At 37.4% G+C, this 14,154-nt stretch overlaps 1 protein-coding gene across 1 annotated transcript; it reads left to right on the top strand.

The window, feature by feature from the left end:
- Window positions 1-146: 146 nt before the first annotated feature.
- Xpc (DNA repair protein complementing XP-C cells homolog) lies at window positions 147-14,049 on the top strand. The gene is made up of 10 exons (XM_088277754.1): window positions 147-707; window positions 1,588-1,790; window positions 3,246-3,510; window positions 4,225-6,309; window positions 6,745-7,040; window positions 8,368-8,609; window positions 10,518-10,743; window positions 11,731-11,899; window positions 12,910-13,064; window positions 13,679-14,049. The coding sequence occupies exons 1-10, from the start codon at window positions 314-316 to the stop codon at window positions 13,919-13,921; spliced, it is 4,278 nt and encodes a 1,425-aa protein (XP_088133880.1). The 5' UTR covers window positions 147-313; the 3' UTR covers window positions 13,922-14,049.
- The last annotated feature ends 105 nt before the right edge of the window (window positions 14,050-14,154 follow it).

Here is a 14,154-nt window from a genome sequence, read left to right as displayed (position 1 = left end):
TTTTAGTTTCTTGCAATTTTGAAGGAGGACAGTAGAAGATTTAAAAACACATTTTTTTCGTGCCATACATGTTAACATCATGGGCCATTTTATTGCAACATCTTTTGGTAATGATAATTTTGTCTATGGAAGAATATTTTCTCTCTATAGTTGTCCTTGACCGGCCGTGACAGTTTCGCGCGTTTTTGTTTGGTTAGTATTCGAACCACAATAATAACACATTTTAAATATCATTATATTTAAGTCGTTTAAAAAAAACATATTAACTGAGAATTAAGTTTGTTTTTATATTCGAATATTAAATACGTTTAAAATGCCTCGCGGAAAACGTCAATTGAAACAAGCTCCAAAATATAAAGATAGTGGATCTGAAGATGGAGAGGATTTTGAAGATTCGGGGTCCGAAGCATCTGTGCCGGAAGATGACGAGTGTGACGAAGAGTCTTCGAGTTCGGGGGACGAGTTTAAAGAGGAAGAAGTGACTAAAAATACGAAAGGAAAAACTCCTCAAAGGAAATCAACAGCGGCAAGAATCCCAACCAAAAGCCGGATTTCAATGGTTAACCTCAAACGCAATCTTCAGTCTGCTGGAGCCAAAGCAAATACTTCAGGAGATTCTCCAACTGAACCTGATGTTCCCTTTTCTATCAAGGATTTAACGGATACAGAAAAGTTGCTGCCTTCGTTTTTGAATCTATCCGAAAGCGGTAAGAGTTTTCGTTTGTTTTTATACTTCATATTTATTAGTAAATCAATTTTGATTTCTTTATGACCACTCGGTTTTTTGTTGTTGTTTTTTTAAGGAATAACCAGCAAGGCCTCTATTAGAGGCTTGTCTGCAGGTAGGATAGTAAGGATAGGGAAGGTAAATGTGAAAAATACATCACAAACACCCAGACCAATTGAAAATAAATCTTAATATGATGAGCAAGATGCCGTCATAATTAAACTGAATTCTATTTTTACACAATTTTTAAATAACACATTGCACAAAAAGAATCATTTAACACTGGGTTCAATATATTGTAAAAAAAAACACGAGAGCTGACAAAATAGCAATTTTCGAGGTCCCAGATTCGATTTCCAGGGCAGTCAAATTAAATATGATTGTTTTTTCACTTTAATGTTTGTTTAACATTTCTTTGGACTTGTACCTGATGCGTAAGACTAATCACCTTGCCTTCATATAATTAACAATCAACTTAACATTGCAACAACTTGATGTACTGTCCTATCACCATTTTGTGTAGATGAGGGTAAGAGGAAACATAATATTATGCGAAAGTGTAAAAATTGCTAATTACCAGTCGGTAAAAATAATAGCTTTAAATTTTCAAAATAGCGTCATTTCTCCTCCTATACATGTCATCTCAGGTCCTCTCTATTCGCCTATCACTTGAGAGTAATTGTCCTTGTCTTGGGCAGCTCTAAATAGGTCCTGATCCCTTTCCAATCTCGTATATTCCGGAGCCAAGAGATCTGTGTTCTGCCCACACCTCGTCAACCTTCTATTTTGCCTTTTGTGATCAGATGCAATAACTCGTACTTCTTGCGTATATTATAATAAAGGTTAAACATCATTTCTAGATTCAGATGGCAGTGACGATGAAATTAAAGATAAGTCGTCTCCTGTAAACCCCGTGGAGTACAAGGCATTTATTCAGAATAATCTGCCAGTTGAAAATATCAAAGTAAAAGTTGAACAATCTGATGAGACAACAAAACAGACTCAGAGACTTAGTGATTCTGGAACTGACAGTGAAATGGAGGATGTCAATTCAGATTTACAAGTAAGTATACTACTTTATTTTATATCTATAAATTCTGTCAAACTTTTATATCGATGTACCTTAATTTAAATTTGTTTAATTTATTCGTTTGATTGGTTTAATTACCTCAGTTTGTGTAAATTTAAAATTTTGCTTAGATTATTTATTGAAGAGACAGATTAAGCTCCTTTTTCTTGTAGTACATGCTTGCTAACTTTTTGCTTTTTACTTTTTCATCTTTTTTATGTTTTAAAGTTTTTAATTTCATTTAAAAAAAATATAAAATGTTGTTTTCTGATAGTCAAGTATTTTTTTGTATTTTATATTAACACTATTATACTAGTTCTACTTATAATACCTATACCCTTATACCCTTTACTATGACTAAATTACCCACACACAGGCCATGCCTTTGTGGGATCTTTTTTTGTATTTATATTTATATTTTATTCATATTTTTTTGTATTTGAATTTATGTCATGTAATGCAAAAGAATTTTAAAAAAAAGAAGAAAAAAAAAGTGCCTTATGTAAAGTGCTCTAACTACATTTTTGTCAATTTTGAGATATTAGGTGTATGTTATCAACTGACCGTTATCTACAAACATAAACAAACAAAAAATATATATACATAATAAATTTCGCTTAGTTTTCAGGCATATAAGACGCTATCTACATCGAATTTTCGAAATGACCTGAACTCCTAAAACGCTAACTACTTAATTTTGACAAAGCATAAAGTTTTAAAATGATTTAATACATTATTTTATATGTTTTTGAATGCTTAATGCTAGTTTAGAATTTCGGATAGTTAATAAAATAAAAACCGTTAATTAATAAAATAAAATTTGTTGAAATAATCTTCCAAGCTCTCTCCTGTAAAGTAACAGACTTGCAGATACTTAACGTAGGGGCCGTCGATATGTTTCTAACTAACTACCATGCCGCTGCTTAGGCAGAGATAATATATCGTAGTCGTACAGGAGAAAGTGACCAACTAACAAAACGTAAAACATGGCCCTCCTGAACAAGGAGGGCCATTTAAGTCACTTTTGCTTGGCGAGAAAATAAACATCAATGCAGTTAGTCATTTTTAACAAGTCAATTTATTATATTTCCAAGTTTAAAATCCTTTGGGATTTTTTCAGGGTGATTTTAAGCTAGTAAGATATCAAATAGTCAATGATCACGTTTTTGTACAAAATGAACTTGGTCACTTTCTTCTGTATGACTATGATATATGACTAAGAGAATATATCTAATATATATAAATATATATGACTAACCACAAAGTAAATGCTTTAAATATTAATAATGTTGAGAATAGAATATATCTATCTAAATGAAAAAACTCCTGTAATTAGAGATAATCCAAATTTATGAACAAGTATTTGGACACACTCAAAATGTTGTAAGGGTCGAGATAACTCGTAGTTGGCAGTCAACGTGTTAATAAAACTTTTCTTAATTTTTTCAGGGCAACAATGACAGCACGCAAGAAGCAACGTCCACGAAGAAGTTGAATTTTCAGTACCTCACAGACCAGGCTAAGAAGTTAGCCGAGGCTAAGCAGAGTTTGGATTCTTATAACAAGCGACATTCGGGGTCTGGACGTAAAGAGGAAGCCCTCAAAATAGACGAACTGCTGGCCATGGGGGAGTCGGAAAGAGTTGAAGAGAAAATGTCATCGGGACAAGAAGATACGAGTGACTCTGATGTAGAGGATCTAGAAGAAGTCAAAGGTAACAAAAAATTGTGTTTTGAATATTGAAAGCATTAACTTTGTGGATCATATTGATATATTATTTCGAGAAATAAAAATACTTTGTGTTCTGATCCACTCACAATGTGAGTGGATCAGAACACAAAGTATTTTTATTTCTCAAAATAATAAAAATTGTATGCATTAGATATTGCAAATAAATATGTCAATTACATAGTTGGCTATTATTTTTCTTTACTAAAGGCATTAAATCGACTCTTTAAAAGGTATAAGCGAATGAGATTATTTTAAACTTCTATTACTATTATTTTAAAATCAAACTTTGTTTTTAATTATTTCTTTCCAACTGGTTTTCGACAAGCACCTTGTTGTTTTCAGAGATGTATATGTATATATACATATGAAAAGTCCTAAGTGTTGGGATGCTTAGAGTTACATATTTAACAGTATAAAAATTATATAAAAAGTTGAGGCACTTGTGATATTTAAAAAAATGCATGTGATGTCAACTAGTGACATTTAAAAAAAATAATTTTAAAGATGAGAAATATTTATATTACTATCATATATTTTTTTTTAAATTACCCTTTTTTGTAGGTCTATGCCACCCGCTATTAATAATAAGAATGAAGTCGTGTTAGAGTGGCCTCGAGCCCAAAAACTCTAACTTAATTGACACAACCCAACTCTGACCTGACATGAAAGGCCTATAATTATGATGTTCTTTTTCTAGGAGATGCCAAGACTACAATCCCCAAGGGAGGAATACAGCTAATCTTAGATTTACCAACTGACCGACCCAAAGCCAAGAATAAACAGCTAGACTTGGAAATGATGCTAAAGCGCCGCATGAATCGAGTGAAGAAAGAATACCAGGTCTTCACGCACAAGGTGCACGTGCTCTGCTGGCTCGGACACGGGAACTTTGTCAACAAAACTATAAACGATCAGAGCATCATGGCCGCTGCACTTTCCCTCATTCCTTCCGACCAGTGCTACCCGGAGAATCGCATAGACATCAAATATGTGGAGCAGATCACCAGGTGGTACAACGGAGCCATGAACCTAAAAGAGGACAAATCTCAATTCAAATACAAACCCAATAAACGCCCCTTGAGTCTGGCTTTGCTGCAACAAATCGACAAGAAAACGGCAACCACAAAGAAAAATATGGCCCTCATATTCGCCTGCATGTTGCGGGCTCTGGGCATAAGCTGCAGAATCGTCTTCTCGTTCCGCGTTGTTCCTCTCAGACCTCCGGACACAGAATTATGCTCGCTTTCTACCAAGAAGCAGGAGCCTTCCGATAAAAGTAAGAAAAAGGGAGAGACTTCCGAACACTTTAAGGCTACACCATCTACGAGCAAAGATAGTATACGCAAACCGACTAAATCAGATCCGACAAAACAATCTAAATCCGATAAAAGTATTACGAGAACATCGACGCAAGCCAAAAAAGTACCAGCAAAAAAGGGCAAATCGGATAATATTCAAAATATACCGCAGTTAGATGGTGCGGATGACCGAGATGTATCGATGTCAACTAGTGGAAGTAAAACCACCCGTGCCCAAAAGAAAAGCAAACCTCTCACCCTTACTAAAACGAAAGTCTCAAATCCGTCTAAAGATAATGGCAAATCTCCTAAACCGTCCAGTTCTAATTTATCCTACTGGGACCAGCTCATGAAGAATACGGAATGTGAGACTCCGGTTGCTGAAAGACGTGTCAGCCACAGAAGCTTACAGCTGAAAAGTCCTTTGCAGAATATCACAAAACCTAAAACAGAGATTCCTTCGCCAAATTCGTCCATCTTTAATGAATCGACTGTCTCTGTTGGCAATCCGCCTTTTGTCAAGAAAGAAAAAAATTCCATCCCAGATATCAAAACGGAAAAAGAAGTTACATTGTCGAAAGCTTTGAAAAACTTTTTACCTAATGCTGCGGGAAGTCCGAAAGATAAGAATTCAGCTAAACCGACATCTTCAAAAACTAACACAAAACAAACCACGTCCCAAAAAACTCAGATTTCGGTATCACAGTCTAAAAATGCAGACAAGGGTAATCGAGTGAGTCAAAGGTTAAAAAAACCTGAAGAATTGGGTGCTTCTAAAAAATTATTAGATGTAGAAATAAAAAATGATAATCCGGATACCAAAAAAACAAGCAGAAGTAGAAAATGTAAATCTCCAACTCCCAATTCAGAAACTGTTTCAGTTCCAAAGAAACCGAGGGTAGCCAAGAAACCCGCTTCTGAATTAGCAAACGGAGCGGAAGAAGTGACCTCTCGTCCAAGCAGTAGAAGCTCGCAACGATTAAAGCCAACTACAGATGATAATTCAACATCAAAACCCCAGACGGTAAAAAATGCTAATGCAAAAAAGAATGAAGCCGCATCTTCAAAGAAATCGTCTCAGGAAGATGTTTCTTCCACATCGTTGCAAGGAAAAGCAGCCACTGTTGAAAAGAGAAAATCTAGCGTCGTTCCACCATCTAAAACATCCAGTAAAGATCAAAATCCCACAAAACCAGGAAGCCAAGCGAAAAGCACCCAACGAAAGACTAAGTCTCTTGTCCCTCTGGAAGTTAGCAAATATTTTAGCCCTCCCGAAAGCTCAGATGGTAAGATTGGAAGAAATCAAGCTCCGAATAAATCTTCCGATAAAAGAGTAAGTCATAGAGATCTGTTAAATAAATCATTACCGAGCAGTAGCGGGTCACCCGTCAAGAAAGTCGTTGACGTCACTAAAGATATTGTCTCTTTGGTCAAGAATCGTATAAGGGAAAGCAAGGCGCAGGCAAGATCTAAGTTAGTCAAGGGTAAGGGGTTTTGTTAATCATCTTTTTTGTAAGAAATACTTGCATGTTTTATCTGAATTCACCTTACTGTTTTTTATTTAGTTGTTCCAAAAAGATTGATATATTTAGTAGACCCGGAATTATGCCATTATTTGAAAACTGTCAGGCTTGAACCAGTTTGCGTCTGATCTGCTTCACAGAGAGTTTAGCCAGATCTTCAGAAGGTCGTGGGTTCGATTCCCAGGGGGGTCAAATGAATATTGTGTTAGTGATTTTTTCATTCTAATATTTATTCAATACTACCCTGGACTGGTACCTGAAGCGGAGGGCTGATCACCCTTCCTTCGAGTATTAATGATCAACATAATACTGTCTTTATATGATGCAGTGCCCTATGCACCATCGGGTACGGTTTGAGGGTTTTAAAAAAAAAATTGTGGAACGTCTTGTTTTCAGGCAAGAAAAAAGACCTGTCCGATGAAGACAGCGACTATGTTGAAGAAGAAGTGGTCAGGAAGCCGCGTAAAGATTCCAGCAACAGCGAAGCGGAGTTTGTGCCGCGCAAGAAGCGCCCCCCGCCGGCGCTGAAGACCATCAGGGACAGGAGGGTCCTGTCCTCGGACGACGAGTCCCCGGACGGAGCCAAAAAGAGGGGGGTGGACGTGTGGTGCGAGGTGTACGTGGAAGAAGAGGAGCAGTGGATCGCGGTGGATGTGATTAAGGGACAGGTCCACTGCGCCAAGGAAATATATGTAAGTCATACAGTAGTTTGAAAATGCCAAAACAAGGCGAAACAATTGTCACAAATTTTATTTTTTTTACGTGTTTTTAACCTTCCCCTTCTGGTGATTTAGCGAGTGTTTTTGCCTAGAATTTTCACTCATGAATTACATGAAATTATTGTTACTTTAAACAAAAAAGGTAAATCCACTCACGAGTAGGCATAGGCTATAAAACTTAAAAAGTTGAAGCCTGAATAGAGTCATGATAAGCGGTGTTGCATAAGCCGTAGCTAGATTTCAGAGTCACTTGGACGTTAGGTAATTTAAAAAAAAAAAGATCTGTATTTACAACAACTCGACTTTTAAAATGAGAATATTCAAATAGAATATAATAAATACAGGCTCTGAATTTTTATATTCCTGTTTAATATAATTATGTATTACATGAAGGTACTATAGTATAAAGTTATTCATTTGCAGCAACGGAAAAAAATATTTGTGAATACACAAACGTTTCTTAGTGTTTGTGCGCGTGGCGTTCTTTGTGTATATTCACATGTTGTAGGGCTTTTACTGCGCCAGTAGTGCGCAGATCGTCTTTTGCGGCCACGCAAGGTATTGCGACTACTTGCGATGTATTTTTTTCTCGTTTTCAGATACTTACCAGAGCTAACATTACAAAATTATTACATTTAAACTTCAACTATGGTCAATGAAAGTAACATTTAGGAATATTCACATTTTTCTCGTTTTTAAACCACATTTTCATATGTTGTACAAAATGCATATCACCGGTGCACGCGGAAGTTTTTAGCACCGTAAGGGAAAGATTAATATGGAAGTGTAGGCCATAAATGTGAGGTAAGCTTATATAAATTAAAAATGATATATGGATTATATATATACAGTGAAACCTGTTAGATTGAACACCACTAGTGCACTGAAAAAAAGTTCAATGTAAGGAGGTTTAACCACATTACTCAAATTCTTGGAAATTAAGCAGAAACTCTTATAATTTTCTGCTTAGTAAAAAGCTTTTTTACATCTCACCAATAGATGTCTCTAGTGAAGTTCTAGTGATTCAAGAACAAGGTTTCTAAATTGGTTCATATATATATAGAACTTTCAAGAATTTGAGTAATGTGGTTGTCAATAATGGGTAGAATTGGTGAATGTTACATGTGTGTAAAGTGATCACTTAAACTAGCCTATGACGGTCGTCAGCCCCATAAATGCCCAGACTTCCATATTCTTCTTCATCTTTGATGAGATGTCAAAAAGTAGTATGAAGGATTTTGTGAACAAGTATTTGGACACACTCAAAATGTTGTTATTAAAAATTATGTTTATTTCTCAGTCTCGCGCGACCCACCCCGTGACGTACATCGTGGGCTGGGACTCAGAGGGGCACGTGAAGGACGTGACCCGGCGCTACGTGCCGCACTGGAATACCACTACCAGGAAGTTGAGGTCAGATCCCGCCTGGTGGGAGGAGGCCACCAGACCCTGGCTGGCCCCGCGCAGCCTCAGGGCCGCCCAGGAGGACAAGCAGCTGGACAGGATGCAGCTGGACGCGCCGCTGCCTGCAACCATAATGGAGTAAGTATGGCTACTCACGTCCCATGTTTGGTTCTTTCCATTAAAGAAATTGGCGAAGGCATTTATCTCTACTAACTTGGTCACAACTGTCGTCAAGAAGAGGCGATTTAGTTGGCTTGGCCATGTACTCCGCATGCCTCCCGAGAGCCTTAATCAAACTTGCCTCTTTTACGAGGCATCAGGTTCACGCCGCCCAGGACGGCGACTGCTGACAATTTGTCGGCAGTTCTCGTCAGAACTTTGGGACATCAGACATGGATCTGACTTGGGAGAATGGAAAGGAGCTGGCAGCCGACAGAAAAGCCTGGAGACAGTTTGTGGGCTCTATATGCTTCTCTTAGGGAGCGGATATGGTTTTAATTAATTTAAAAACTTGGCTCTCATCAGTGCATATCTAGTAGGACTGATGGAACGGACGCTACACTTGTGGTTTCTGACCCTTTGATTACCAGAACTGTGGTTGCTATGCCAAAAAAAACATGATTTAAACATAAATAATTCAAAAGTAAAATGTGTTTGATTAATTTATAAATACTGTGAGCCATAGTTTTATCCTCGGCTCGATAAAAAAATATTTCTCAAAGTTTAGTTAGCTAAATGTATGCAACATTATAAAAAAATCGAACAACAAGTAAATGCTGCTAGCTTAAATGTCCACCTCCCTGTCACGCCATGCATATAATACACGGAAGGTTAATCGACTCGCCGATATAATTACTGACATCCACAGTGTTTGTCTGACAATTGATGTCTCTAGTGAAGTTCTAGTGATTCAAGAACAAGGTTTCTAAATTGGTTCATATGTATAGAACTTCCAAGAATTTGAGTAGTGTGGTTGTCAATAATGGGTAGAATTGGTGAATGTTACACGTGTGTAAAGTGATCACTTAAACCAGCCTATGACGGTCGTCAGCCCCGTAAATGCCCAGACTTCCATATTCTTCTTCATCTTTGATGAGATGTCAAAAAATAATATGAAAATTAACTCCTGTAATTGGAGATAATCCAGATTTTGTGAACAAGTATTTGGACACACTCAAAATGTTGTAAAGAATTTTACTATTTGTATTTTTAGTTAAGCAATGTATATAGTATATTTGTGTCAATTTATTGCATATTGTTTATTAACTTTGACACATGAAAATTTATCTTTTTTTAATAATATTACAGCTTTACACTACTAACTTTTCGCAAAAAACAAAATGAGTTTACTATGCTTTGTTTTTCTCATTTCTCTCAAGTGTTTTTGTGATATTACAACTGACTGTAAGATATAAATAATTCTATATTTCGATGTATAAAATTTTTTGAACAACCATGAAGGAATGGAAGAATCTGATACTTTAATAAATCATGATGTCAGATCTAATGGATCAGGTATTTTTCGCTAGAATACTAAAAGCTAAGATGTTGAATTTTGGTAACCAAAAGGCTAAATGATGTTTGATCAAAGGTGTAGCATTGTGTTGTGTTTCCATGTCATGTTTAGGACTTTGTGCTAGGTTGTGAGTAAGGGTTTTTTTTCCCATCATTTGTTAATGGTATTTACCAAGTATAATTTAAATTTAAAATTACGAATCCTATGGTTTGGACATGTAGAACGAAAGAGTGAGGAAAGAACGGTAAAACAAATTTATGAGGCGAATGTAATTGGAAAAAGGAGCAGAGGAAGACCGAGAAAAACTTGGCACCATCAGGTATGCCAAATACTTGAAAGCGGTCAGGTTAGGAGTCGAAACAATCGGCGGGTGTGTATGAGGAGATGCATGAACGTGGAAGAGGCGAAGAATGTTTGCAAAGACAGAGTGGTGTGGCGTTCTATTCTCTCTGCCTACCCCTGCGGAGAAACGGCGTGATGGTTAGTTAGTAAGTTATGACGAATCCTAAATATGTTAAAATTGATTTTAGATACAAGAACCACCCTCTGTATGCCCTGAAGCGCCACCTGCTGAAGTTCGAAGTGATCTACCCGCCCGACGCCATGACCCTGGGCTTCGTGAGGAAGGAGCCGGTGTACGCTCGGGAGTGTGTCCAAGTCTGCCACTCCAGGGAGGCGTGGGTCAAGCAGGCCAAGGTCGTGAGGGCCGGAGAAAAGCCCTACAAGATTGTGACGGCCAGACCCAAATGGGACAGGGTAAGTCTTGACTGAAACTAATACACTTATTTTTAATTTAAGTTTTACTTAATACCACTGTTTCTTAAAATCTACTGTGATACGTGTTTCGATGCATTCGGCATAATTTTCAAACACTGTCTGTATACGGTGGTAATAGTGGTATTTACTAAGTAAAACTTAAATTAAAAATGGATAGAATATTCTTCTTCTCCGTCTTAATCCTCATTGCTGAGGGCTGTGACCCTGAGGGCTGTGATAGAATATACCACAAAGTAAATGCTGAATCAATTAATGAAATAATACATTTTGCTTGACTAAAACTAATACATTGTCGTCGGCAGTTTTTTCATCAAACCTGACCCCAATTATACTCGGACAGTCTGCCGCCCGATCCTCAGTATACTACTTACTTAAACCATATCTGCTCCCTATGTGTGGCATATGAAGTCCACAAACTGTCTCCAGGCTTTTCTGTCGGCCGACAGCGCCCTTGCGTCCTCCCACATCAGGTCTGTGTCCCAAATTTCATACGAGAACTGCTGACAAATTGTCAGCAGTGGTCCTCCTGGGCGGTGCGAACTTGACATCTTGTTAAAAAGGCAAGCTTGATGCCGCCTCTTAGGAGGCATGCGGAGCACATTGCCTAGCCAACTGAATCCCCTTTTCTTGTATGCAGTTGTGACCAAGATTTGCTTCGTCTCTTCATTATACTAATCGCAAATAAACGCAAACCCGATTCCGATCTGTACAATGTTTTTTGGCATCTTTCGCGCTCTACCAAAAGTAATTAAATAGAACTCTTGAATAGAACCCTCCAAGTTGAACTGAGGTTCGAAACTTGGAGCAAAGTAAAAATACATACGCTTATGTCAGCCGCGTATGGGGCATGTTTTGTTAAAACACATACGGTTATGCGAGCCGCGTGGATCCTGTTAAACACACAAATTTGTGCACTCCGTAAACAATGTGTTGAGTGTATTTATTGAATATGTTTTTTTTTTCCAGCTAAGCAACACATGTATTAAAGACATACCCTTGGAGATATTTGGTCCCTGGCAGGTGGACGACTATGAGCCGCCAAGAGCTGAGAACGGAATCGTCCCCAGAAATCCTTACGGAAATGTGGAGCTCTTCAAGATGTGTATGCTGCCTAAAGGAACTGTCCATCTCCAATGTATGCATTTCTTCCGTCTATATACTATAAATGAAACTGTGTCTATGCAATGCAGCACCCTATGCACCATTGGAAAATAAGGGTTAGAAGAAGTCTATTTGCTCCAAAACCAGTATATAAAATAATCAAAAATCATATTGTTAAATGGAATACATATTATGTCAAAATTAATGCTTCACATATTTATATAGGAAGCAACCATTTCAAGTGTACTTGAGATAGTATTTTACGTAAATGGCGCTATTATTATTTTTAAAAAATTATTCATATATCGCTCATTCCTTTCAAGAACGTCATAAATCAAAAAACTTGATTTTTCAGGAGAACGTTTTAAAGTTTAAAAATATAATACAATGTATTAAAAATAAATATCAAGCCACTTATTGAACTTTTTACTATGCAACAGATCTTTTTAGGTAAAACCTGAAGATTTTTTCTCCATTTGAAAAATATTTAGTTTATTTAAAAAAATAATTAAAAAATACATTTTCTCCAAAATGCAAAAACACACATTCTGTCCTGTAGCGGGTAAATATTAAGTTAAAAATATGCCTCTTTTGCTGGGATATAGTACATTTTCTGGGCATTCCGAAAACATGTACAACTGAAAATTGACGATTTTTGATTTATGACGTTCTTGAAAGGAGTGAGCGATATTTTTTCAACCAATCAACAGTAATTACACGTACCCTAATAGAAAGGTATTTTGATGATATACATAAGACATGGTCCAGAGGGTCAAGGCATTGCCAGCAAGTTAATTACATCTGTCAAGGAGTGAGAGAATAATTTGATTTTGTATAGCTGTCTTTACTGCAGAAACACATCTACCGAGCTGTCTTTTGATACATCGTTATATTCTCTGAGTATTTTTAGTATAGGGTAAAAGATGCCAGTATTAGTTCTATAACGTCCTACAGCAAATACAGTGTTAGTACGAGTAGTACTATATATATAAATTATCCAAATTTATTATTATAAGATGATAACCTGATTTTTTTAATTTCCAGTGCCGAGTTTGAACAAGGTGGCCCGTAAGCTGGAGATCGATTGCGCCCCGGCAATGACCGGCTTTGACTACCATTCCGGTTGGTGCCACCCAGTGTATGATGGCTTTGTCGTGTGTGAAGAATTTAGAGACCAACTTGTTTCAGCTTGGGAGCAGGTAAGCTCGAGAGAAATTCTGTATTACCAGTATAAGGTTCTTTTATATGCAAACATTTACACAGCTACGTGTAACAAACATTTGCAAACACTACTACTACTATCACGCCGTTTCTCCGGGGTAGGCATAAAGAATGGAATGCCACACTCTTCTGTCTTGACATACAATCCTCGCTCTTTTCATATCCATACATCTAATCAAGCATGCCCTCCGATTACGCAGACTTTTGACACCACCAGATTTAAGGCTCTGATTGATGTGATCGTGCCAAGTCTTTTTCGGCCGTCCTCGTTCTGTTCTCCCGCTCACACTCGCCACATATAGTTTCTTACTCATTTTCTCGCTATCCTTTCGCTCCTCATGTCCATACCACCTTAAAAAATTCTTCTTAATCTTTTCAACTATCTCTAGTTCAGCCTTACTTTCCTTTCTTATATCCTCGTTTTTATTTTGTCATATAATTATTTACCATACATATTTGAAGTTGCAGCAACCCTGCTCCATTCTTACTCTACTCTGCTGTACCCATATGCCATTTGAGTCAGAATGTATAAATTTAATTGAATTTAATCAAAACCCGGTACTCAGACTGTCAATACATTTTGTGTTGCCAGGAACAAGAAGAGGCGGAACAGCGCGCCCGCGAGAAGATCGATAAGAGAGTCTACGGCAACTGGAAGCGCCTGATCCGCGGCCTGTTCATCCGGGAGAGGCTCAAGCAGAAGTACGACTTCCAGAACGAGGACCCGTTTGACCAGGGCGGAGGGTCCAAGGCCAAGAAGAGACCCAAGGGACCCCGGTTCCTGGCTAAAAAGCGGAGATCCTGCGACCGATCGTCAGATTCGGATTCTAGATGAATCAGATGAGACTATTTGAGTCTAATAATGGTTGTGAAATGAGAGTTATGATTACCAATTGAATACATAGTATTATTATTATTTTTAATGTAAGTTTTACTCGGTAAATACCACTATTTCTTAAAATCTATTGTGAAATAGATTTTGCCACAAGGTGACTGCCGAATCAATTAATGAAAATCTTCTTCCTGGCTATATCCCAAATTATCATCTTTGTAGACTGCTGGGGTCAG

This window comes from Brachycentrus maculatus, unplaced genomic scaffold (genome assembly GCF_059751285.1).
Source record: "Brachycentrus maculatus isolate JH-2025_06_01 unplaced genomic scaffold, ASM5975128v1 h1tg000049l, whole genome shotgun sequence".
Taxonomy (NCBI): domain Eukaryota; kingdom Metazoa; phylum Arthropoda; class Insecta; order Trichoptera; family Brachycentridae; genus Brachycentrus; species Brachycentrus maculatus.
The sequence above is the reverse complement of the archived record's forward strand: the minus strand, read 5'-3'. Positions and strand labels throughout refer to the sequence as shown.

Excerpts from the sequence above, each read along its gene's own strand:
- Xpc (XM_088277754.1), top strand. The coding sequence starts at position 314 with ATGCCTCGCGGAAAACGTCAATTGAAACAAGCTCCAAAATATAAAGAT. Across the intron at positions 7,041-8,367 it reads ACTGCGCCAAGGAAATATAT|TCTCGCGCGACCCACCCCGT; the intron begins GTAAGTCATACA and ends TTTATTTCTCAG. Across the intron at positions 11,900-12,909 it reads AGGAACTGTCCATCTCCAAT|TGCCGAGTTTGAACAAGGTG; the intron begins GTATGCATTTCT and ends TTTAATTTCCAG.